Below are 25,122 nucleotides of genomic sequence, written 5' to 3' on the forward strand. Positions count from 1 at the left end.
ACAGTGATTATGAGTGTGTTCTGAATTCTGTGCATATAAGTTCAAGCTTTATATAAATGGTTCAGAGAGAGGGAGAGAAAGGAAGAATGCATCTCAGTGTGTGTAGGTGTGTTATTTTGACCTGCCTGCAGTGGTAAACTTCAGTTCAATTACAGCATATTTTCTGATGATAACCAATGATGATAACAAGTCCACAGATTAAAGACAGCTTTCTGTTTAATTGTTTGGAATGCAACAATTGCTTTCTTGCACTCTTGTAATTCATTGAGAAATTTGTTGTGGTTACATTTCACTCACACGTAATAAATGAAGCTTTATATACAAGGATAAAGGAAATACAAATATTAATGCAATTATTAATTTCTTTCACTCTTTCCCTCACACCCCCAGGTTTACTTGACTTCTGTTATTTAATATATACACATGCACATTCTCATGAATACATTCTCACTGTAACTGAAAACACAATTTACTTTATTTCTATATTGTTGTTACAAATGAGATTGTTTCTGATTAGTTTTTTTTCACGTTTAGTTTGCTTCTTGGAATTAAGTTTTCAACCAAATATGTGCTGCACACAGCACACACACACACACACACACACACACAGAGAGAGAGAGAGAGAGAGAGAGAGAGAGAGAGAGAGAGAGAGAGAGAGAGAAGCGCTTTTATAGATCATAATTGTACTACCATTCAAAGCATTTTTTTCTCAAAGTTTTATTCAGCAAGGGTGCATTAAATTGATCAATAGTTATAGTAAAGACATTTATAATCCCTTTTCAAACGCATGCTGTTCTTTTGATTTTCCTATTTATCAAAGAATCCTGAAATAAGCAGAACAAATTTTTTTGTATAATTATAATAATATGCTTCTTGAGCACCATATTAGGATGATTTCTGAAAAATTGCGTGACACAGAAGAGTAATGGCTGTTGAAATTTCAGCTATTTCATCACAGTAATAGATAAAATTTTATTGAAACAGAAAGCAGAAAAAAAAGTAGTGATATTTCACAATATTATTTATTGAGACTTCTTTTAAAAGCATTTAAAAAAGGTAAATTTTAACATGTACATTTTAACTGTATTTAAACATATATCAATTTATTAATGAAAGAATGACATTTTTCATCACCTGAGGAACACATTCATTTCCTCTGTATTGATGGGTGCGAGCATAAATGCAAGATGTTGCTAAAGACATGTTTAACAGGCTTTACAGATATATTTACACAGCTACCTGCTAATACATCTTTTGTCATCTAATGCTTTTCATCTTTCTGAGAAATAATGGAAAGGTGTACTGCATGATGTGCACTCTTATATAAAACATTATGTCATAATGTAATATGGCAAGATAAGACGGCTAGAAAAGTGGACAAGCAGAGTACACAGTGCAGAAACCATCTTCTGCTCATATGATCATATAAGCATTCAAAGATCAGGAAAATTCACCACACACTCACACAAACGTTCGTACACTCAAACGCGGTGCTGCCATGTTTGGGCTTCGCACTGTGTTGCAGTTACATAAAGAGTCAGTGTAGCACCTCTCTGAACTCCAGACATGACGTAAGTGTTGTACTGTGTGCAGACAGTAGGGGGCACAGAAACACACACACAATCATGGATTTGCAATCAGACAGTTCTGTTCTCTTATACACATCGAAACATTAACACACATGCATTCATTTACACTAATTCTACCTCTCTTTCATTCTCTCACTCGCTTATGTATTTTTCTACAACCCACGCACAGACACATGCACGCACACACAAACACACACACACACACACACAGTCTACCTGTCATCTCCATCCCACTCTCTCCCCTATGGTCCAAAAGGAGCCGAGCAGAAGCAGTATCGTTATATAATGGCTTTCCTCTCTCTGTGTGCTGGACGTTGGTGACATTTTGCTGATAACATATCAGCACTGATGCTGTTATAAATGGGAGTCTGGACCATTGTATTTATTTAGCTTTAACAGCCACTGTTTTCATCCAGAAATTTCCAGAAGCCAAATAGAGGTGTGTGCTCAGGTATGAAGAGGAAAGCAAAAGATGGGTGGAAATTGGCATAGGGAAAGTAAATAAAAAGAGATGTAATATGTGTATTTGTTAGGGGAATTGTGTTTTTGTAGATATTAAAAAGCTCAAGTGCATGTAGAAGGGCATGCATGGTAGCCAAAAAAAAAAAGAAAAAATAAATCACCTTATTCAGACCTGACTGTAAACAATATATGTATATTATAAAAAAGTACATTAAAATTTGCACATTAACGATACAATTTCCTTTTTTTTTTTTTTAAACTAACTTAAAATAGATTACTGTTTTAGTAGAGTATACAGTTTTTTCCTGCTCTGGATATTAATTTTAAAACTGAGAGCATGTCTTGATGGTTTAACATTGAGCTATAGGTTTACAATAATTTAAAATAAGATAAAATGATAATAATAAGAATAAAATGAGACATGAGACTCTAGAAGCTCTTTTATTTTCCAGCAGATATCTGGGAGTCTGTGTGTATTCATTCTACTGAGGATGAGAGGTTACCTTGGACTTGCTCTTGCCACCTGCCTATGTGTGAATGGGATTTTGTTCTGGTGACAGATTCATTCCTCCAGTCTTCCACCTCTCTCTCTTTTTCTCTTTTATTTTCACCCCTCTTCTTTTTTTCTATCCTCTTTTTATTTGTGACCCTCACTTCACCCTGGTCCACAGCGGGAGTAGCTTCAGAGCTGCGTCCCAGATAAATGCATCTGCCACAGAATCAGTAACCAGGAAGATCCCTTGTTGGACAACTACATGTTTGTAAACTAACCATCCCCTTGCCCCACCCCATGCCCACTGCTTTAGTCACCCTACCCAATATACAGACATGTTGAAAAGTAGCTCATCTGTGTTGGTGTCATAGTGCCGTGCCAGTTTGCAGATCCTTCTCTTCCTTTGCCTGAGTCTGTTTTTCTGTTCATGAAGCGATATGTGACGGTTTGTTTTAACTGTGCCAGTTTTGAATATATTTAGCATTTTTTTAAAATAATTTCCATTCCCTTTAAAGGAACAATTCACCATGAAATATTATACTTCATAGGATTCTCTGTCAGAATAGATAAATGAATGAGGATTGCTGCTGGGATCTCACCCAGACAGCTGTTTGGCTCTATCACAAATGTCATTTGTACGAAATGCCATCATGCATTTGCACAACATTTCTGGATCACCAATTAAAATACTGCAAAGAGATTCTAGTCCAATGTATTGAGTCTCTGAGCATTTTTTTAAAAGAATGATTTCTTTTATTTTTTACTTTTCCATTTAGACCTGTTTGCTGAATGGTGTTGATCCACTAAACATTTTAGACAACTCTTAAGAACATCAGGTTTTCCCGTGAGGATTTATTTCATGGAGGAAAAACTTGTCAGTTTATGTCAAATGCAGAGAAGGAAGCTAACGGCAGAGATCTGTCATAAGAAAATTAAGCAAAATGCAATATTCCCTAGAAGTCTGCTGTTTTAACTCTGGTGTAGTGGTACTGCAGTTGACTGTGTCTGAAACAATGTATTTTTTAAATGATAAAAAGATTATGTTTATGACTCACAGCTGCAACAGTTTTAGCTCATCACACTCGTTGCATACTGGCATTCTGTTAATCTTTCTCTCCTCTTTCTTGTTTTCTCCTTATTGTCTCATTCTCGCTTTGTCTCTTCATTTCTTGCTCTTTTTCTTCTCTGTGTCTCTCAGGGTTCTGGGTCCAGCAGTAACCTTTCGAGTGCGCCCCAATGCTCGAAACATCAGCACGGCCCAGCTAGCCAGAGTGGCAGGTACACACAAACACACACACACACACACACATACTCCACTCGTTCCGCTACTGCATTCTAGTTGCTATTCTGATCATCTCCTGACACATCGCAGAAGAATCCTCTCATAGTGCCACGACCTTGATTGCAGCATTAGTTATTTTCAGGGTTTAAACTCCCTTTTTACACACAATATGTGCACATACACATTTATCCATGGAAATGCAAGAAATCTAACAAAACAGATGTCAAATATTGACTATTGTGAAATCACTTGAATGTGATAAGTGCAAGTGAATGTACTGTACTGTTTTAGTTTTTTTTGTCTTTTATCTGAAGGTGTTTTGCACGGCACGGCAAATTATTCTTGTTTTTAATTCAACTTTTTGTGGTTGTTTAATGGTGTAATTTTAGGGATACATCTTTCTTTGTGGTTCATGGTATATAGTTGTACTGATCAATACCATGGTTGGGCAAAATTCTGATTTGACGAATTGAATTCCAATTTGCCAAATTGGTCTCACCCAATTTTGAATTGGAAAATACTGAAAGTGGAATTTAGTTAATTCCACTTTGTTTTGGTTATTGAGTTATTATTTAGTTACTACATTTAGTTATTATAATTTCACTTTGTCCACTTTTTTTATTTGGGTCCAGTATGCCCCCCCGTCTTTTCAAAATTAAGTAAATAAAATGCATTAAACACTTTTACATTGTTACAAAAGATTTGTATAAAAGAAATGCTGTTTATTTTACTTTCTATTCATCAAAGTATCCTTTTTCTTTTCCTTTATCCTTTTTTTTTGTCTTTTTGCCGTTTTCAGCATTGATAATAATAATAAATGTTTATTAAGCAGCCAATCAGAATAACAGAATGATTTCTAAAGGATCAAGGGACACTGATATAATATTTTAAAATTAAAACATTCAAAAAGTTATTTTTAATTTCAATGACATTTCACAGTATTGCTCTTTTACTGTATTTTTGTTATGAAATACATGCAACCTTGATGAACATGAGAGACTACTTTTTAAAAAAATGTAAAAGTGTTTGAACGATAGTGTATATGTACATATTAAGTACACATTTCTATTGCTGACTTGGTGATCTGTTTGTCTGAATGTTTGCAAGACCTATAAAGCCTTTACATTTCAACTCTAAACTTAGAGACAATGAGTTTTCAAGCCAACATGGAAACGTTTTATCTATTCTAAGGTAAAATGTACTGATTATTTTATTACATTTTATTACATTTTAATTAAAATGAATTTGAATTGCAGTTATGTATCATGATTGGTACCTCAATTTAAATTATATTTGAATAGCACTCTTAATTCAGTCCTGAATGCTGCACAATGCTGGCCAATACAGCATTATACTGACCATTCTGGCCATTTGATTGAAAATTCAACACTGCAATCAGGAATTGACCAAATTCCTAAACTGGACCAGAATAGACTGCAGTCCTGCTTCCCTTTTCAGTCACTGTTTTAACATTTAACACTCAGGATTTCATATTTGATCATTAATGCACAAAAGAAAGGGCAATGAATGAAAGGGAAAAACAAAAGGACTCTGACATTAGAAGGTCTCTATTCCCTTGATCCATCATAATTACTTCTTGGTAAAACAGGTTTGTGTGAATTTGTCCCATGCCTGTTTGTACTTCCTGACAGGTAAGACGAGATACACAAGGGAAATTATTTCATAAACTGGTCCTGAAGTACCCCGTTTTTTTTTAAAAACAAAGTAATATGGGTATTTGCTGAAATGCTTTCGTAGTTTGACTAAGTCATTATAGGCATTTTTGTTTATTTCTCTTTGTTTATATCTCTCACTACAAATAAAATAATGACATGCAGCCAACAAGCCAGTACATGAAGTGCATTTAATGAAATTTTTGATTTTATTTAATTTGATGATCTGAGTTTTGAACTCAGTAGCAAATGCACTTTATTTAGTTCTGCGAATAATACATTTGTGTGCATTTGTGCATTTGTGGCTTGTTGTTGAAGTTAATGGACATGTCGTTCTGATTGACTCTGTGTGAGCAAATGTGTTTGTGCATGTTAAAGCTTGTGCATTAAAGCCTTGGTATCCAAGGAAATGCGCCCCAATTTTGTCCAATTGCTATGGTGCGAATTTCGACTTTTATTTGTGTACGTGCGTCTACGTGAGTGTGTATATCTCCAGTCTCTCCACCCTTTGAGAGTCTCTTGTAGCATGTTGAGAGAGTTAATGGCTGGGCTCGTCAGACCCAAATGTCAGACAAAATGTTAAGTCAACATGATCAGCCGCTCTCACACGGCAGATAAATTATGAAAACCCTGGTGCCTGAATACCAATTTATTACTTTATTTAAACAGAGAGGATCTCTCCTCACACTTTATTACTGCTGTATACACACCACTGATCACACCTAATCATTTATTCCAATTTTTGTGCCTTTGACATCACATACACCCCTGAGGTATTTAAGCAACTTCAAAAGTATTTATGTCCAGTGGAAATATGGTGGAGTTGAGGATTATGTTTAAGGTTGTACATTTTAATATGTGTATATATGTTCATAATCAAAATCTTGACTTTGCTTGAATTTTTCCAGGAGCAATGCTTTTATGTTTAAAACAACAAAAACTGACTCACTTATTTAACTGCAATATTCAAAGGATATTAGAAACTTTTATTATACTGTAGCTTGAATGAACTAATTTTGCGCCTTGTTAAATATTCTCAGAAAACTGTAATATATGTGGCATAATTGGCCACTAGCTTAGAAGCACTGAAAGGCATTAGTCTTCTGTGCATGTAAGGAGCTGTTTTGTAGCTCCAAATGACACTAAAACCACACATACTGTTGACCTAAGCACATTAGAAAACATTAGATCAGCATGTTAGGCAGGATTTTAACTTTGTATATAGCTCCCCTCTATTCAGACACACAGAATGGAGAATGGTTTCACAGTTCCACTAATCTAGTAGTATTCCTTTGGTTCTGCCACAAGCATCTGTCTATGACAGTAGCTCCCATGTGTTTTTTTGTCTTTGTTGTTGTTGTATTTCTCTTTCGTGGTCAATAAAGTGTGTCTTTCTGAATTTGATAATGTAAGATGAAAAGAATAAACAATTAAAATACCACAGCAGTTATTGAAAAATTATAGATGATGAGATATAAAGCTGATTGAAGAGTGTCTGAAGAGGAAGGTATTTGTTCATCCTTCACAGCAGCAGTTAAAGGTACTGTATGTAAGTTTTTGACTTTAGTAAAGCATAAAAATACTATAATATGTTTGCAGATATTTAAGAAACATGCTAAGGCTATGTCTACATTAATCCGGATACATTTGAAAACATTTTCGTTTTAAAACGCTCTCCGTCCAAACGTTTTCCAAAAAGTGTTTCATCCACACAGAAACATCAGAAAACATTAAATTCACTTTCTGCGCATGCGTAAAGCCTAAAAAAAGCTCCCTGCAGATAATACACACGGAACAGACAAGAGATGTTTTCATGCAGTTTTTCTGACAGGAAATTTTATTTTATTTTTTACGAAAAGATCTCCCCATTTACTGACACGTCCAGGTCGCACACACTCACGATTGTATGTCTGATCTATAACGCAACTGCCCTCATGTTTTGCCGTAAATATTTTTCTTTACAGGACTGTGATATGAAGAGTGTTCAAAGTAACACATCTATAGGAATAGTGTGAAAGTACATAGCATATAACATGCACAATACCAGTATAAACACAGATATCTATTGGTATGTTTCACAACTAAACTTGCATCATCGTTTTCAAATGCCTCGGTTTTCACAGTCTATACACTAAAACGCGAAATCTGCATTTTCAAATGTATCCACTTTTGAAAGCTCTGTTTCAAACAAAAACGTATTAGTGTGTACATGGACTAAGTTCTGAAAAATAATGCTACAGTCAGTTATTCTCCAGGCTGTGTGTGTGTGTATATTTTTTTTATTAATATGTAATATGCAAATGCACAATATTTTTAAAATAAACAAATACACTGTAAATGCTTTATAGCATGTAGTTATGGTAAAGTGTTGCTCTTATTCCTTTGATGCAGTGCCCCCTTTCAAAAGTAATTTTAAAATGTACTGTATGTCAGAGCTGTTCACGACACCTAATTTCTGTAACCATAACTTCACAAATGTGCAACTATTAATTTACTCTGACAAAAAAAATAATCACTTCCTGCCAAGCTATTTCTAGTGGAGGAGCAGCAGTATAGATGGGTCGGCTTGTATCCTGTAGGGTCTATGTATATGGGCAGGGATTTGGTATTCTGATGCAAAGCTGTGCTCAAGTCTTTCAAGCTGCTTAGAGCACAGCAACTAACTGAAGGGCTTTATGGGGGGTCTGGGGTATATTCATTAAGAATGAGGAATCTGCTGTTGTACTCTATTCATCTGGAAAGAAAGCTTTGGACAAAAGACTGGATATGGTAATCCCTGCTTGGTCTCAAAACAAAAGATAAACCCCCTGCTTTGTGTGTGTGTGTGTGTGTGTGTTTGTGTGTCCTTCACAATCATTTATCGGGCCATTAATTCATCCATATTGTTGATGAAATGGCACCCTAAACTGCACAATGTAATCTTACAATGTATCATCTCTCTCTTCATCTCTCAGTTGCTCTCTCTTTTCTCTCTTTTTAATATGATTTCTTCTGCTTTGCTCCCACTTCTGCTCCTCCTCACCTGTTGCAGTCCCCAACTTAATTTATATTAGTGCTTATTTTGTCTATACTTTGTCATGTGTGTTTATGTGTGTGCATTTGCTCTGTCCTCTTTACTATGTAATATTAAAGCCTCCTGACCTTTCCTCTTGGCCATAGATGGCACTAATTCTCATCTAAACATCAACATTTAGATTTATTTCAGGTGGACAGAGGTTAAACGATCTAAAGTTTTGTGTAGTAATCTGTGGATTTTATTTTATGTTGCATATGAAATATTACAGTATTATTTAGTTCTGCTTTAATCTGAGTAATCTGAATTATAATATTTTTTATTGATTTCCTTGGGGTAAGATCCCCCTGAAAATTAGGACAGAAGGTTGCTGTTGTTTTTATTATTTAGTTTAATAATTACTTAATAATTGTTTAATTCATAAAGATTATCATTTAATGACTCAATTAATTACATTTTTAAAAAGTCTTTATACATTATTCATCAACCTAAAGGTTTTTTGGGTGGAATCAATCAATCAATCCAAAATATTAGGATATTGCTATTATAAAATCCTTTCTAATTAAAAAATATAGGAACAATATACTGTAAGTGGTGCATAAAATTGCATAGAATAATTCATGTGTTTCCTTTACTGGTTATTTGATTTGTTGTTGATTATTAATTAAATAATAACAATAACTTAAAGGTCAAAATGCATGCATTTAGAATATTTTGTAACAAATGATTAAAAATGTGTTGTTCTGTTTAGTTGATGTTCCAACAGCATGACTGCAACCTTGGATATTCACAAAACATCATGTATATATACACACACACACACACACACACACACACACACACACACACACACACACAGACACACACACACACACACACATATATATATATATATATATATATATATATATATATATATATATATATATATATATATATATATATATATATATATTCTGTTCATTTGTTATGACATTCTGAAAAATGCTCTCAAGAGAACTGCAAGTTACATTTTCAAGAAGGGGCATTCTGCATCATCATTTGTCTTTTGGGTGAGATTTCATTAAAGTCTGTTGTACACTGGTGCATTTTTTATGATGCTCTTATCAGACAATATTAAACTCATAATGCTGCATATCAATCACAAGAGAAAATGGTCTCATCTAAATTCATGTCCTGAAAGGGAACGTGCGACAGTGTAGATTTTCCTGTGATAGAGGAGCAAAGGCTTTTTTGATAAAACAGAATGCATTGTGCTTCAGCCACTTAAAAGTGGAATGTTTGTGTGGGAGGTGTGTTAGTGTGCTGAGTGAGGCAGTGTTTTGTAGAGTTGATGTGCTCTTCTGGAGAAACTCTGCTTCAATCTCAGTGTTTCAGTGTACTTGCTATACATGACAAAGCAAGCAAAGGAATTCTTTAATGTGAGGCATATTCTTTGTAGATTTTAAGGATGTGATATGGTGGGCATATCAGTATAGGCCTATATTCATGGCATTTTAATGTTATCTTATCAATCTAAAGGTGTAATGTGTAATATTTACAATGATCTATTTAAAGAAATGCAATATAATATATATAACTATGTTTTCAGAGATGTGTAAACACCTTTCTTAATGAACCGTTATGTTTTTATTACCTTAGATTGAGCTATTTATATCTACATACACCGCGGGTCCCCATACATGGAAGTCGCCACCATGTTTGTACAGTAGCCCTAAACAGACAAACTGCTCTACAGAGCGTGTTTCGTCACTTTGTTGTTTTTGCGAATAAAACACTGACACAATGATGAACAAGTACATTAACATTCACAATAACATTGATTTATTGAATAATTAAGTAAATATAATTCCTTGATTTACCTTTGTAAAGAAATCTCATTGCTCTCTGCTGACTTTACCAATGATATCTTGACTTGTGTCAGCCACCGTAGCTTCTCTAAAGGGAGGGGTGAGCGGGGATTGAGCCGTGGGTTGCAATTCACAACCTCACCGCTAGATGCCACTAAAAATTACACAGTGCACATTTAAGATGAATTATAGCCAACTGATCATTAATTTTCTAGTCATCTTATATTTTAAAACACAAGTAAAATTACGTTTACTCCGAAACAGTAAGATTTCTGCCATTAATATCACAAATTTTAGATTAACCTTGGCTTGTTTACCAGTTATTTGCTGTGTGTGCGTGTATGTGTATAAATATATACATATATATGCACACAAATATGGATAATTTCTTATCTTTTTTTCTTTCTTTTTTTGGTGTGTGAGAAACAGAGGGTATCAGGGTGTGTCAGGCTAGAGATGACGACTCTTTGTCTGGCCTTTCATATCTGCGGGGGAGATCTTGGGGGTCTTGAAGGGGTTGACCCTGGTGTTGCTCCCAGGGCGTGAGAACCCCGGATGGGTCAGAGTCTGGACAGGTTAGGGCGGATGGGACATGGAAACCTGATGGTCATGTGCCACCGGGAAAACAATCAGAGCCACTGTCAATTCCATCTTCACCTGCTACCACAGCAGAAATGAAGAAAGAGAAAAGGATAGCAGTTTATGTAAACCGATAAAAAGAGAAAACGGAAAAAAGGTGACCAGTGCGCCAAAATAGGAAAAATCTACTGAAGGTTACAAAGAGTAAGAGGAATCGTGACCTGAATTGCTATCGTGTCATAGGTCATGATCTTCTAGAACAATAATGGCCATGCTTTTAACTTTAACATAGGTCAGAGTGACAGTTTGCGACAGCCTCATTTATTCCTCTTTTTATCTTCCACTCCCTTGAGCGAACCCTTCAGTTCACTTTGAGGAAGTTAAACTGAGCCGGCATCTGTTTAAGAGTCTGGTTACTTCATCTGATTTGCACTCCCTCAATCTCATGTTGTCTTTATTTTCCCCTGACATTTCTTCACATCCGTCCACATCTCTGACATCTCTGCCGTGTTTACTTCCTCACCCACTCATTCCTTTCTCTCTTGCTCTATCTCTCTCTCTTTCTCTCTCTGTAATTGCAGTGGTGCGGTGCAGGGGCTGCTCGTCTGTGCTCCAGCTGGGCAGATTAGCATAGATCTCCCACGCAGACACAGTTGACCTTCACTCCACCAAACACTTGTCAAAATGCCAGCCATAATTACCCTGGCCTCTCCAGCTAAAGTAATGGCTTACATATTCCTGACTCACTCTTTGCCACCAATTGGATGTGAAATATATTTGAGTGTGTGTGTGCAATGAGATTATTATGTATGTGTGTGTGAGTGTTGGACTGTATCTTCTCACTCATCCTTCATTAGGGCTGTATGAATTTTCAGCACAATTGTACAATAATTCATTTCTCATCAGCATTTGATAATCAAGTAACATTTCTTTAAGGATTTTGATTGATTTAGCTGTTTTTTTTAATTGTCAGTTTTACAGACCATATAATGCAGATCCTTGATAGTAAAAGGTTTGCACTGTTATGCGAAGTGCAGCTGAAGTAGAAACATATTCCATTTGTAGCATGTTTAAGCATCTCATGCCTTTTAGAGCCCTCTAAAATGAGCAGCAAATATCTACTATTATATATAATAAAATATTTGAGGTTCATATGTTGTTTTAAAAAACAACAGTGGACATCAGTGGAGAAAGTGGTGTTGTTATGGTATCTGATGACAGCATTTAGCTGGGTCATGCTCACCAGAGTGAAAGTTTTAAGACTGTGTGTATTCGTACTTTGTTATTTGTCCATTAAAATAATGTCATAGTTTTCCTGTGGCACCATTGAAATGTATGGAGGCACTGAAGGGGTCATGCACTGTGAAATCAACATTCCCTTGATCTTTTGACACGTAAGAGGTCACTGTACTATCAAAACATATGGTAAGCTGCAGAATTCCAAACTTTCTAATCAGTCTAAAAACAGTTTATATTGAAAGCTTGTGGAATATACCACTCTATGATGTAATAGTGTGGATAAGCACCGCCTGCTTCTGCATCGCTGCCTGTTTAACCCCACCCACTGAATCGCACATGTATTAGGTAAATTATGTAACTTTTACCAAACAATCATTTGTTTACTAACAATACACAATTCGATGCAGGATTTTCCAAAAAATTTAAACTAAAAGACGATGCTTTGTTCGAGTATTAAAGGAATATTTACCCAAAGATGAAAATTGTCATTTAATCATTCTTAAGTTGTTTCAAACCTGTGGTGCATTTCACTTATAATGGCATAACTCGCTGATTACCCGCCATAGTTGATGCATTGTTGTGGATCCAAACTTGCTAGTTACGACTGTTTCCTGAGCACAGTCACATCTTTTTGAATCACATTGTTTGAATCAACAATATAGGGCCATTGTTAATGACATCACACGAATGTGGTGGAGTATTAACTGCTATTTAAAGGGGTCATATGATGTTGCTAAAAACAACACTATTTGGTGAAATGTAATGTGTTTATGAAGTTTAAGGTTCAAAAAACACATTATTTCTACATACTGTACTTTATTGTTTCTCCTCTATGCCACACCTTTCTGAAATGTCTCGATTTTTACAAAGCTCATTGTTCTAAAAAAGCGGAGGTGTGCGTTGTGATTGGCCGAATACCTCAAGCATGTTACGGAAATGTTATGCCCCTCATCATACTGTGATGACATGTGTCCCAGCACGACAAGACAATTACAATAAAAGCCATTACAAACGAGACATTTGCTGCATCCAGTGGGGACATAATTACTGATTATAATGACTGTCTTTTTATGCATTGCGTTGAGTGTCACGCAGCGTTAACATAAAACCATGTCTGCATTTGTGATTGGAGAAACAATAAGCTGTAACAGTTACTCTACACTGCTCAAAATTTGTATTTGAATCATCAGTGTCAAATTCTTTACAAATGTAAACGTACTTACAGAGTCAGAAGTGCCAGACTGTCCTTGCAAAGTTGTTAATGCACCACTTTATAGAAACATGCCTTCTTTCTTTGCGTGAGCATTTGGGCAGCGTTATGCAAACCTTCCCACTTTGTGGCATAGACATGTAGGGGTGAGATAGGATGAGTTGTTTTAGGGGGGTGTGGTTGACTCATCTTTTATAAAGAATATCTCTTTGGATTTAAGTCTTTGCAACTTTAGATCTTCTTTATGCACCAGTGCTTGTAACACTCCAAAGAGAAAGGAAAATTTTAAATCACATCATATGACCCCTTTAACTGATGATAGAATTGTAAGATGCTGCTGTATTGAACATGGCACCTGATGACTAATTTACTATTTTTGTTTAATATCATTTTGCTTTATTTTATGTTTGATTAATTGCCGGTTGCTTCTTACGTCATACTCCGGGATTCCCTTGCGCATTCTTCAAAAATTGCACTTATTGAGGATGCACAAAAATACATACAATACAAAGCATTTATATTTAGATAGAATGGAAGATCTAAATTGTACTGCATGTTAGCTTGCTTATTGTGCCCAAGAGCATAATTAATTTAAGCCAATATGTCTTTGTAACAAGAAACTATGCCTCTAACTATGCCTCTAACCAAACCACTTAAGTTTGTGATGCTGTTTGTGAAAGTTCGCTTTAAATATTGTTTTGGGTAATACCGAATCTTTGAACTATGTTGGTAACAACAGAACTAGCTGGCTAACAATGCTTTTGCACCACTGTATGTGTTTCTTCTGTTGAGAAAAACAAATGGTTAGCAAACTACTGATGGTAGCTATTGACTTTTAATAAATGAATGTAATTATTGACTTTTAATAAATCAACACAGATTTTGCCATCGTTACACTGGCTGTCATGGAGTGAGTGCACTTGGTGAGATATAGTCATTTATCTTTAGCTTTTTTACACATTTGAAAGCACATTACACATTTGTCTTTCCAAAGAAAACTTCTGATGTAGAATGATACCCTCGTTTTAGCCCACTACTGCCTCTGTGAGTTTAGTTAATTCTTGCCCTTCTTAATTTTCCCTCTATCTCTCATCTTCCCTTTTCTCTAATTCCCTCCTCTCCTGCTTTCTCACACTCTCTGTGTCTCTGCTCCCCTTATTCGCCTCCCACCCCTTTCTCTTTCTCATCCTTGACTGCCCTCCTTGGTTGAGCGCACTTGTGATCAAAAATTTCCCCTATCTCCTCTTCCTTAACAGGCTGTGGGTGAGAGTAAGACAGAGGAACAGAGAGTGATAAGGTTTTCAAAATATATTAGAAATTTTAAAAAGGCATACTCTGAAATAAATTGATCTTGTTTAGATTTGTGGATCCATGTGCCTATATTTTTATGTGAATGTGTCTGTGGTAGAACAGTAGAGGACACTTTCATATTTCATGGGCAAGGCAGAGTCTCGGCTTCACCTGGATTGCACGTGTCAATCAAAAGGCACTTTGGGCTCTTTTTTGCCTCTTGATTTTGACGGGTGAATAGAGTGGTTTTAGCAAGGATAATTTGTGTGCTACTGTTCTTATATTGTATGTATGTATTGTACACTACCAATCAGAAGTTTGGATCAGTAAGATTTTTTAATGTTCTGAAATAAGTCTCCTATGCTCACCGAAGCTACAAATAGAGTAGAACTGTAATATTGCAAAACATTATTAAAGATGCTTAATATTAAATATATAAAACAGTCTTTTCTGTTTTAATATACTTTATTCCTTTGATGGTTAATCAGAATTTTTAGCATCACATGATCACATGATCCTTCAGAAATTATTCTAATATGTTTATTTGTTTATTAAAGGTGCCATAGAATGCAAAAAATACTTTTATAAGGTGTTTAAACACAGTTGAATGGCCACAGTGTGTGAAAACAACCAGCCTATAATGATAAAAATCCAGTCACTCATTGTTTTTTAATTCCAAAAAATCATAAACAGTCTCTCCACACGAGCAGTTGCAGACTATGACAACACAGTCGGTGAAAGTCCAGTGTTGGGAAGGTTACTTTGGAAATGTAATAGGTTACAGATTACAAGTTACCCTGTTTAAAATGTAATAGTAGTGTAACTTTTTCAATTACTTTATTAAAGTAATGTAACTAATTACTTTTGAGTACTTTTTGATTACTTTTCTAAATTTGTGAAAATTAAAGAATAATAAATAAACGCATATACATCAACTTAAATACAGTTATCTAATAAGCATGTGACGTATTCTGTGTAATAAACTCCTGAAACATTGGTGTTTTTTTTAAACTGCTGTTTCTTTGTATATGATGATAGTTTTCCCAAAATAAGTAAAATGCACATGAAGTGACACAGAGCAGTTCTAGAAATTATGTTTATGTGCTCGTGTACTCCTATATTGAGGCAGCAGAGGTTGAAAACACTGCGAGCTTCAGTAGGCCTATGTGTAGTAAATGAAACCATGTCTTTGCCATTAATTTACAGCAGGGGCAGACTGGGAAAAAATTCAGACTGGAAAATTCAAACTCATACAAACAAATTCATGGACAAAACTATTTTTTGTATGGACCTGAGATAAAAAAATGTTTAAATCTTTAATTTGGGGACATGCAAAATAATTAAAAGTTCTCTCCTGAACTGCACCTTCACTTCCATTTTTCTCTTCAGTCTCTTTATTTTGCCCTGTTATACATCTCTCTCATGACTTTAATACTCAAGATTGAACAAAACTATACTTTACAATACAATACTCTACAATACTACAATATCTTTATAGAAAAATCCTAACACTGTACACGAGTCATGTTTTTTTTCTTACAAAAATTGACCATGCTTTTTTTAGCCTATATACAATAACCTTGTTTTGTTTTGTTTTTTTGCAAATGGATTTGTATTTATTTTTAAATAACTCAATTTGTAAAATCATTTTAAATTTTGGTTACCACAGTTAAACAATAGTAACTATTTTCTCTTTTTATAGTAATATATTAAAACGTTAATTTTCGTAAGGGTTGTGTTGTTGTCTGTCGTAGCTCCCCCTAAACCTATTAAAAAAATCTGATTTTTTTTCAGCTAAATTCCTACTGTAACATTACAACAGATAATAATGATGTCCTTTATATAGTATTTTGAGTGATGACTGATGAGCAACGTGCTGCTGCTTGATTAAATAAATAAAAAAACAAAGACAAAAAAGCATCTTTACAGATGAAACTGACCTGAAACCCTGAACAGTAGTTCAGCTTCTCTGCTCCAGCTGTCCACTCTCTCCCTCTCTCTCTCTCTCTCTCTCTCTCTCTCTCTCTCTCTCTCTCTCTCTCTCTCTCTCTCTCTCTCCCTCCATCTCTCTCTCTCTCTCTCTCTCTCTCTCTCTCCCTCCATCTCTCTCTCTCTCTCTCTCTCTCTCTCTCTCTCTCTCTCTCCCTCCATCTCTCTCTCTCTCTCTCTCTCTCGCATTGATTACTCTGAGTCTGATCCAAACCGTTTAACGGAGGCGCGGAGAGCGCGCGAGTCATGACTAACACTTCATGATTTATTAGAGATTTAATTATCAAATGGCGGATTCGCAAATGATCGCTTTAGTACATTCGGCGTGCAATTATACAATAATGATATTAAATAGTGGGGCAAAACCGGCTGCCAGGCCACCGGGAATTGTCCCGGTTCTCCCGGTGTCCAGTCCGCGCCTGATTTCCACAGACACGCAGAATGTGCAGGAGTCATATATTGCATTTTTGGGGCTTAATATTCACAGACACTAGTCCATGTCATGTTTTGATTCAAGTGTACTGACCTACTTTTGATTTAGTCATCCAAAATGTGGCATATTCCGTCCGCGTTAGGCATTCCGTTTTTATGACTGGATTCTACAAACTAGACTGTGTTTCCGCATCCCGGAAATTATTAGGGCGGTATGTCTCAGAATAGTCAGTGCAATTTGGGAAAGAAATCAATTAAATCATGAATGTGGATGTGTGTAAATATTCAAATGTAATCCACTTTGTAATCGTTCAAAATTTCATAAGTAACTGTAATTTAATTACTCATTTTTTCTTAGTAACTGTAACTAATTACAGTTACATTAATTTTGTAATTAAATTACGTAACGCCGTTACATGTAACTAGTTACTCCCCAACACTGTGAAAGTCCCACCCATTTGTTCCACTCTCTGCCCTATTAGCATATACACAGCCCTGAGTGAGAAGCTGCAGTCCACCATTACTGTTCTCTTGCTGTAGCTGCTGGAGGAACAGTGTAAGCACTAAAGAGCTTTTAAAAGTGCTGTGTGTTGGGATGAACCAATGAACAGCCTCTATAGACCGCTGAGGACACGGTGGTTACTTTTCATTTTCGAAGGAAATGTCCTGGAAAAAAAACGGAAAAGTCCTATAATGTGTGCTAACATTTTACACCGGACTCGACTGCATCACAAACGAGGGTCAGTTTAGCGCTGGAGTTGTGCAAAGATTGCTTCAGCAACAGTGTTAAAGTCGGACAATTCTGCTGGAAAACCATGGACTTGGCAACACTGGAAGAAAGGCGGGATCTCCAACTCATTCTCATTTAAAGGGGACAGGGCTTAAAGTTCTCCGGCACCGTGCCGGATTTCCAGTGTGCAGTATTTGGCTGCGGAAAAAATTATTCTACATTAAAAAAAAATAAAAATAATAATCTTGTTAACATCTATCTATGATAATAGAGCAGCAGCTTTGACTCTCAACCAAACTAACATTACTAGCCAATCTGAATGCTTTGCTCCTATAAACACAAGACACGCATAATAGTATCCAACTGCAGAGTTGCAGCCCTGATGAAAATATCTGACAGAATTTTCATCTTCGAGTGAAGTTTAAGTATTAATAAACCTCACACATCTGGTGTTGTTCAACAACCATCAAGGCATGCTAACTAATATAAGTCACTATAATTGATGATCTTGTGCAATTATTGACTTTTAATAAATGAACACATATTTTGCCATCGTTACACTGGCTGTCATGGAGTGAGTGCACTTGGTGAGATGCAGTCATTTAATGTATTTTCATGTCCTCATTAAATAGGAGCTGAATCACAAGTGTTGTTTGGTGTTGACTGACTTATGCTCATATTTTTGCAGCTTTTTTTTAGACATTTGAAAGCACATTACACAATTGTCTTCAAAAGAAAACCTCTGATGTAGAATGATACCGTCATTCTAGCCCACTGCCCCCTTTGTGAGTTTAGTTAATTCTTGCCCTTCTTAATTGTCCCTCTATAGGGGGAAATTATGAGCTCCAACTCATTCTCATTTAAAGGGGACATACACAGGGCTTAAAGTTCTCCGGCACTGTGCTGGATTTCCAGCTTGCAGCATTTGGCTGCGGAAAAAAATTATCCTACATAAAAAAGAAAAGAAAAAAAATCTTGTTTATTGATGTCACTTTCGAGTCCATGAGCTCGCCTACCAATGGTAAGGGAGCAGCAGCTTTCACTCTCAACCAAACTAACATTACTAGCCAATCCGAATGCTTTGCTCTTCTAAACACAAGACACGCATAATAGTATCCAATTGCAGAGTTGCAGCCCTGATGAATGGAGAAGCGTGACGAAAAGCTGCGAGGCACAATGGTCAAAGATGTCCATCTAGCACATTTACATAGAAAAGCTAATTATAAAGCCGCGGAGCTTTGTAAACAGCTAAGAGTAATAATGTCATCTCCATAAAACGATATGATTGCCAGAACATATTTACTGTGATTTTCTAAAAGGTCCCGTTAATACATCAACCTATGTTTAAATATGCCATATGTTGTACTTCGCGATTTTAAAAGAAAAGTTTGTGCACGTGGCCAAATATTACAATTTAATGGATTTAAAAAAAGTTTAATCACACTGTAAAGTGAAATGTCATCAGGCCGTTGGCTCCCTCTACAGGTATTTGTTTTAATACATAATGTGCTTAAGTTGGTTATGTTCATATTATGCATAGGCATATTACATTATGTATTTTAACATATTTTAACATGTAAACAAACACATTTGAACTGAATTAACACCATTATACCTAATAAATATAATAATCTTACTTCACAATTAGCTAAAATAGAAAAAATGACGGGAAGCTGCAGCGAAGCTCAAGCTTGCAGTGCAAAATGGGCGTTAGTATTATAAAAATTGAAAATGGCTGTGCTGCTTAATATTTTTTGTGGAAACCATGAACCATACTTTTTTTTCAGGATTACAAAGTTCCAAAGAACATTTCTTTGAAGTAGAAATCTTTTAAAATAATGTTAAAGTCTTTACTGTCATTTTTTATCAAAGTAATATTCAGGCTAAAAGTTTTAAAGTTTATTTATTTTATTGTTTTTAACTAAGTTTTAAATACTTTTTCCCAGTAATGAGTACATGGTTTGGGAATAGTTGGACTGTATGATAGCATTATATTTTGAAAATAATCAGTGTCGGTACTGGAGTTTAGATTGAGATTACAAAAACATGACTTATAAAAGAAACCCTTACATAACCTTTGATTACAGATGAAAATATGAGCCAGTTTATACGAGCCTTACTTTTTTTTTTTCACCATCAGCTCCATCTTGTTAAATTGAACCTGTGTCTGGCTGAGTTATCGGTTTCTAGACTATAGCTCTGTGCTATCATGTAATCATACTGGCGGTGATTTTGAGACATTATGCAAGCCTTTGATTAGGTAGCATGCTGTCCTCTGTGCACTTGGATATGTGTCTAGGCTTTTCTCACAGTAAAAATCCTGAGTTTGAAAGAGTGTGAAATTTGGGCCATGATTACAGCAATGTCAGGACGTGCTGTACTCTGGGCATACTGTATGGCATCTCGATTAGGGCTTGGGCTTTTTGTGCATGGAGATTTATCCGGCTTTGAAACTGAGAAGCGAAGTGAAGGAGAGAAAGATTTTATCCGCTCTGTGATCTTTTCTGTGTCATGGCCTGTTCACACCAAATGTGGAATAAATCGTTGACCAAAGGTCTGTTAACAACAAAGCTGAATTAAATAGTCACTGGCCTACATGGAACTAAAATTCACTCCCGTACAATAGGTGGTGCAGTTTGTGAAAACCACACAGAGCAAGCAAGAAAGCTGAAAACTCTGTCCTGAACATCTTGACTCTACAAGGCCTGTCAGTACAGACGTGTGAGATTAATTCAATGTTTTAATACATTTTCTTAATTGTGTATTATATTGTCTCTTTTCTGCACTTTTACATACAAAATCTGTTTTTTGTGTTTTTTTTTCTGTGTCTTTGTATATTTGCACATAAATTGAATTACAAGTGTAGTTCTCAACTGCATTCTGAACTAAACAGTTATTTTAAATAAGGTACAGTGATATTCATTTAACATGTTCAATAACTGAACACAACAAAAACACCGGGTATAAGGTACTTCAGGACTTTCTTCTACTACAGAATAGCATTAGCACTACTAGTATGGGAGACCAAAAGTTCATATCTTTTTGGCTTTCATGCCAAGTGTTAATAGGTCAATAGAAATTCATTGTTTTTCATAATCTCAGACATATACAGTATTGCAGTCCTACACAGCTGATTCAAAACGTTTCACCATCTTGCACCATGTGTTTTATGCAAGCTCATCGATATCTCTCAAACTGTTGCGGTCCAGACGAGGCAGTCCCCAGTCTGGGCAAGGTGGCAAGGCAGTAAGCACTCACTGTGTCAACACAGATTTGTGGAGAGGAACTTCAAAACAGTGGCAGCCAGTTCGACAGCCGTACTGAGCTCTAGGGTATTGGTGGAGGCTCTGCCCATAGACAGGGATTAGGAGAATGTGGGCACTGTTTTTGTTTGCTAATTCCCCCTGCGAGGTATTTGTGGAAAACAAGCATGAATAATATCAAGTGATTTGGGCTTGATGAAGACGAAAGTGTTGGCAAGTGTGAGAGATTAAGGAAAGTGACAAATGAGACAGGCTGTCAAAGAGAGAGAGAGACTACACACTGCTCTACAGAGACTAAGCAAAGGTAAACACAAACTTTTTTCAGATTTTACCCATTATGCCCCAATCCATACCAATAAGTTTTTTTTGTGATTTTCATACAATATGTGAAATAAAGCTATTTTATAAGGGTTATTGAGGTTTTAGGTGTCAAATGTCAAAAGTATGAATGTCACCTTTTGCTATAAATTCAGATACATTTTGCAGTATAGTTATAATTGTAATAGTTAAATTGATATTTTAGTCACTGGTTACCATTTCTGCTAGTAACTTCTGACAGGGCAGTGGGCCTACTTTACAAAGGGACATTGTACAACTGTCATATCCACACCCAATAATTATCAGTCCTTCTTCAAGTCTTTTTATTCCATTAAGTGTTATCACAGTTACACAAACCAATGCATTGTTTTTGTTGTTGTTGTTGTGGTTTTGTTTATTCTAACATGAAAACCAGTGGCAAGGCTGCATAGTTAAATATTTTCCTTGAACACTTTATATTATTTTTCCGTTGGAATCTTTAGGCACCTTAAGATTCAATCAGGTCCAGAAACCTTGATTCTTTTAAGTATTTTTTTTTCTTCTGTGCGTTACAGGTGTGTTCTCATGATTTGATATATAAAGGGTAAAAAAGGGGTATATATATAAAGGGTAAAAAACTCTCAATGCATTTTGTCTTTTTAGCAGAACACACTTTTTTAACTATTTAACTTTAAATTACTTATTAAGGACATCATGGCAGATCCAATAGTCTGCATTCACACAGTTGCGCTATACATCAGCGCACTAATCATAAGGCTATTGGTGCCGACAAGTTTGAATATTGTTGAATTTTTAGTGAATATTTAGGCAATAAGTGAATAATTGTGAAAAAGATAGTTTCAGTTTTTTATTTGATGTACAGTATTTTATTTTCTAGGGAGGTTGATTTTTTTGTATTCACCAAAAAATAGGATATTGATAGGCCTTAAAGCTGACCTCAGCATAAAAGGCATTGACTTCAGGATCCCAACATTAGGGAAGTGTCTGTCATTAATTATTCAGTCACTCAAAAATTCTGTCACGTTGAACAGGTCCTTGTCAAATTGATATTCATTATGTTTTTCTGTAAATCAGCTTCTGCAACCAGTGCTACTCGAGCAACTACACAAATGATAAGAATGAGGAAGATTGATCATATTAAATGTATTTATTTAATTATTTTGTTTCTTTTATGAATATTGAATTCCCCCACATTTGCATGACAAACGATCCCTTGCATTAATCCTTCTGTATTATCACACAGCAGATAAGCATATTCAACCCGGTATACGTTTTTAAAAATCCATGCAAAAAATGTAATGATGGTGACACTCACATCATTAAGGGAAGAGTTTCACGGTAAATTATCACCACATGACACATAAAAAAATGATTCATTCATGCTATGGTGGGAAACTGAGTCCAGCATCCAGAACCACAGTGTGCGTATTCATTTTTATGATTTATATGATTTATTTTTTGTTGAATTTATAGTATATTGTCTCATTGTTGTGTTTTCCTTTATGTAAGCTTTCATGTAAAGAGCTTTGAGAAAGCACTATATAAAATAAATTTATTATTATAAAATGAATGTATTATTAGGGTTTGGTTTAGGTTTAGCAGCTTGTAATTATCTATAATTAATTTTTATTACTACAGTAATTTCATGTAACGTAGCTACACCTTAAAACGTTGGCAACTGCTCAACACTGTCTGAATCATTGCCTGAAAGTATTTTTTTTTTTTGCTTACAAAGCTTTGCCCCATTTCAAAGATTTGATTCCACTCTTCACTCTAAAAACATAGTCAGCTGGTTTCTTTCAGGTAGTGTCTCAGGAGGAGGGCGATTTGATCGATTACAGCCACAGGGGGTCTTCTACATGCTGGCAGAATGTTCTAGTCTTCCTCACACTGCGGCTCTCAGCACACTAAATAACACATCTCTTCTCCACCTTTCTCCTCACTTCTCATCTATCACTGGCCTCTGCCATTCTTGTCTTCTTTCTCCCCTTCTTTGCATCTCCTGGATGCCCTCAGATAGCAGGCTCTTGATAGAAACAAGTGGTGGAGAGAATTGATTGGTCTACTTCAAGGTGAATGCTGATTGTAATTGCACAGAGCTTTATTTGGCTCTCCCACTGGACAAACTCAGGAAGTCACAGGCTCTGCTGCAACAGGGTTCCTGTGATTTCAGGGTGGTTTGGCTTTGCTGATTTGTCTTTATCAGTTGTGTACCTCTGATTGAACATTGCATTGTCACGCTGCATATTGTTAGGCACTCGAGAAAGATTAGGATTTTAATTGGACATATCTATTGCTCAGGAAACATTTATATGACCTGTTTGCACAAAAAAAAAAAAAAATAAATAATAATAATATATATATAGAAATGCAGACCGTCTGCGTTTTTATAACAAACATACAACCCGAATTCCGGAAAAGTTGGGACGTTTTTTAAATTTTAATAAAATGAAAACTAAAGGAATTTCAAATCACACGAGCCAATATTTTATTCACAATAGAACATAGATAACATAGCAAATGTTTAAACTGAGAAATTTTACACTTTTATCCACTTAATTAGCTCATTTAAAATTTAATGCCTGCTACAGGTCTCAAAAAAGTTGGCACGGGGGCAACAAATGGCTAAAAAAGCAAGCAGTTTTGAAAAGATTCAGCTGGGAGAACATCTAGTGATTAAGTTAATTGATATCAGGTCTGTAACATGATTAGCTATAAAAGCTTTGTCTTAGAGAAGCAGAGTCTCTCAGAAGTAAAGATGGGCAGAGGCTCTCCAATCTGTGAAAGACTGCGTAAAAAATTGTGGAAAACTTTAAAAACAATGTTCCTCAACGTCAAATTGCAAAGGCTTTGCAAATCTCATCATCTACAGTGCATAACATCATCAAAAGATTCAGAGAAACTGGAGAAATCTCTGTGCGTAAGGGACAAGGCCGGAGACCTTTATTGGATGCCCGTGGTCTTCGGGCTCTCAGACGACACTGCTTCACTCATTGGCATGATTGTGTCAATGACATTACTAAATGGGCCCAGGAATACTTTCAGAAACCACTGTCGGTAAACACAATCCGCCGTGCCATCAGCAGATGCCAAATAAAGCTCTATCATGCAAAAAGGAAGCCATATGTGAACATGGTCCAGAAGCGCCGTCGTGTCCTGTGGGCCAAGGCTCATTTAAAATGGACTATTTCAAAGTGGAATAGTGTTTTATGGTCAGACGAGTCCAAATTTGACATTCTTGTTGGAAATCACGGACGCCGTGTCCTCCGGGCTAAAGAGGAGGGAGACCTTCCAGCATGTTATCAGCGTTCAGTTCAAAAGCCAGCATCTCTGATAGTATGGGGGTGCATATGTGCATACGGTATGGGCAGCTTGCATGTTTTGGAAGGCTCTGTGAATGCTGAAAGGTATATAAAGGTTTTAGAGCAACATATGCTTCCCTCCAAACAACGTCTATTTCAGGGAAGGCCTTGTTTATTTCAGCAGGACAATGCAAAACCACATACTGCAGCTATAACAACAGCATGGCTTCGTCGTAGAAGAGTCCGGGTGCTAACCTGGCCTGCCTGCAGTCCAGATCTTTCACCTATAGAGAACATTTGGCGCATCATTAAACGAAAAATACGTCAAAGACGACCACAAACTCTTCAGCAGCTGGAAATCTATATAAGGCAAGAATGGGACCAAATTCCAACAGCAAAACTCCAGCA

General features: G+C 36.0%; 1 protein-coding gene across 2 annotated transcripts in view; it reads left to right on the plus strand.

Moving 5' to 3' along the window:
- Nucleotides 1-25,122, plus strand: part of ptprn2 (protein tyrosine phosphatase receptor type N2) — a 243,530-nt gene that overhangs the window by 110,812 nt on the left and 107,596 nt on the right. For both annotated transcript variants that reach the window (XM_059533291.1, XM_059533301.1), the window contains one exon: nt 3,743-3,822. In XM_059533291.1, coding sequence (XP_059389274.1) covers nt 3,743-3,822 — 80 coding nt within the window. The remainder of the gene's footprint in view (nt 1-3,742; nt 3,823-25,122) is intronic.

Source organism: Carassius carassius, chromosome 3, assembly GCF_963082965.1.
Source record: "Carassius carassius chromosome 3, fCarCar2.1, whole genome shotgun sequence".
NCBI classification, from domain to species: domain Eukaryota; kingdom Metazoa; phylum Chordata; class Actinopteri; order Cypriniformes; family Cyprinidae; genus Carassius; species Carassius carassius.